General features: G+C 38.4%; 1 protein-coding gene across 1 annotated transcript in view; it reads left to right on the top strand.

The window, feature by feature from the left end:
* The first annotated feature begins 1,032 nt into the window (after positions 1 to 1,032).
* Positions 1,033 to 2,119, top strand: part of LOC111799182 (14-3-3-like protein) — a 2,600-nt gene continuing 1,513 nt past the window's right edge. Inside the window, exons 1-2 of the mRNA XM_023682607.1 lie at positions 1,033 to 1,635; positions 1,863 to 1,985. Of these exons, the coding sequence (XP_023538375.1) occupies positions 1,150 to 1,635; positions 1,863 to 1,985 (609 nt within the window). The 5' untranslated portion in view covers positions 1,033 to 1,149. The remainder of the gene's footprint in view (positions 1,636 to 1,862; positions 1,986 to 2,119) is intronic.

Below are 2,119 nucleotides of genomic sequence, written 5' to 3' on the forward strand. Positions count from 1 at the left end.
CATTGGGTTTGAGAGCAAAGGGTTCAGGTACCAGTTATCTTCGTTTCATCTTGTCTCAATCTTACCTTTGTAGTCAGTATTCAGTCATCAAGTTCTCATTTCGATTCACTGTTAGCTCCCAGTTTCGTGTTTGTCGCCTCCTAGTTGCTCAGCTTTAGCCTTGAGTGCTTCAACATTAGAGTTTTTCTTCTAAACATCCCGAACCCAACCCAAAAAAATAGTGGGCTAGGTTGAGTTACTAATCTAATCCACTCGAACTTTCTGGTTGGTCAAAATTATTCCCTCAACTCGACTCATGTACACCCCTATTAATATTAAAACGTTCGAGAACGAGTCATTTCATTCTCAATTTTTATTGAGTTTTAAATTCTCGATTTTAGTCTAGGCAAATATTTTATTTATTTTTTCATTATTTTCAATACCCTCATTATATACATATTTTTTCACTAATAAACTATATAATAACCTTAGCATAAAAAATACCATAAGAAAATTATTAATTTTGTTACGTATTAAATAAATGTGAGCTAGATAATAATTAATTATTTTGAATTTTCAACTTACAAAAATAGTAAATATGTTGATATTTTCCTCATTTATTATATTATAGTCCATGTTAATTGAATAAACTTTAAATTAAATTAGTCCCTATTAATAGTTTGAATTTAATTTTACAAAAGTTGATTAATTAATACATTAAAATAGAGTGGGGGAGTTGGGCCAGGTCAGCGGTCAGCGGTCAGCGGTCAGGTCAACAAAGAATGGCCTTCCTTTGCTGCCCAGCTTCAGCCATGGGCCCTTTAATTCAAGAAACAGAAGAATGCTTCTTTTTTTAGTTATATTCAAATTATTACTATTATTTTTAAATAAATATAAGAGAACGGTTTTTATTTATTTATTATTTTATAAAAATATACAGACAAATTTCAGCGATCGAAGGGCTGAGATTGAATCACTGAAATCTCTCTCCATCTCAGCCGTAATTTTCGGTCCACTACTCCTGAAAAAGGCCTTACATTCGGCCCTCAAAAGCCCACCTCCTCCACTCTCCGTCTTCCTCTCCTCCTCTCTTTCTTCCTCTTCCTCTCCCTCTTTCACCCTCTGATCCCAAATCCACCGGTCCTCAGATCCAATCTCCATTTCCTTGCAATGGCTACCGCCCCCTCTCTTCGCGAGGAGAATGTTTACATGGCCAAGCTTGCTGAGCAGGCCGAGCGCTACGAGGAGATGGTCGAGTTCATGGAGAAGGTTTCCGCTTCTATTGACAAGGAGGAGCTCACCGTCGAGGAGAGAAACCTCCTCTCCGTCGCCTACAAGAACGTCATCGGCGCTCGTAGGGCCTCTTGGCGTATTATTTCCTCCATCGAGCAGAAGGAGGAGAGCCGAGGTAATGATCACCATGTCTCTGTGATCCGTGACTACAGATCCAAAATCGAGAGCGAACTCTCTAATATCTGCGATGGAATTCTCAAACTCCTTGATTCCAGACTCATTCCTTCCGCGGCCTCCGGAGATTCCAAGGTATTTTACCTTAAAATGAAAGGCGATTACCATAGATACCTGGCTGAATTCAAAACCGGTGCCGAACGGAAGGAAGCTGCCGAAAGTACCCTCACTGCTTACAAAGCCGCTCAGGTCTGCTTCTCTCTTGTCCGATCCATTTATTTCGCTGATATGTTATGAATACGGCGATCGTACTTTTTATGATTCTTTGTTTTCCTGCTAGTTTTCTTGATTTTAAATCACGATTATTTGAGTTATTTTCCATTTTTTATTATTACGAGGTCATTTCTGCGTTGTGCTTTCCGCTCTACCGATTTTTGTATTGCGTAAAATTGAACGAACTCGATTTTCCTTTACAGGATATTGCAAATGCCGAGTTGCCTCCCACACATCCGATCCGACTTGGATTGGCCCTCAACTTCTCTGTATTCTACTATGAAATTTTGAATTCTCCTGATCGTGCCTGCAGTCTTGCAAAACAGGTTAGTCAATTTCAAACGTTCTCATTCTAAAGTCGAATGATCGATTTCTGCGTTTGGTATAAAATCATCACCGATTCATGTGTAATGTTCTCGGCAAAAAAAAAAAAAAAAAAAAAAAAAAAAAAAAAAAAAAA

Source organism: Cucurbita pepo, chromosome LG07, assembly GCF_002806865.2.
Source record: "Cucurbita pepo subsp. pepo cultivar mu-cu-16 chromosome LG07, ASM280686v2, whole genome shotgun sequence".
In the NCBI taxonomy this organism is placed as follows: Eukaryota; Viridiplantae; Streptophyta; class Magnoliopsida; order Cucurbitales; family Cucurbitaceae; genus Cucurbita; species Cucurbita pepo.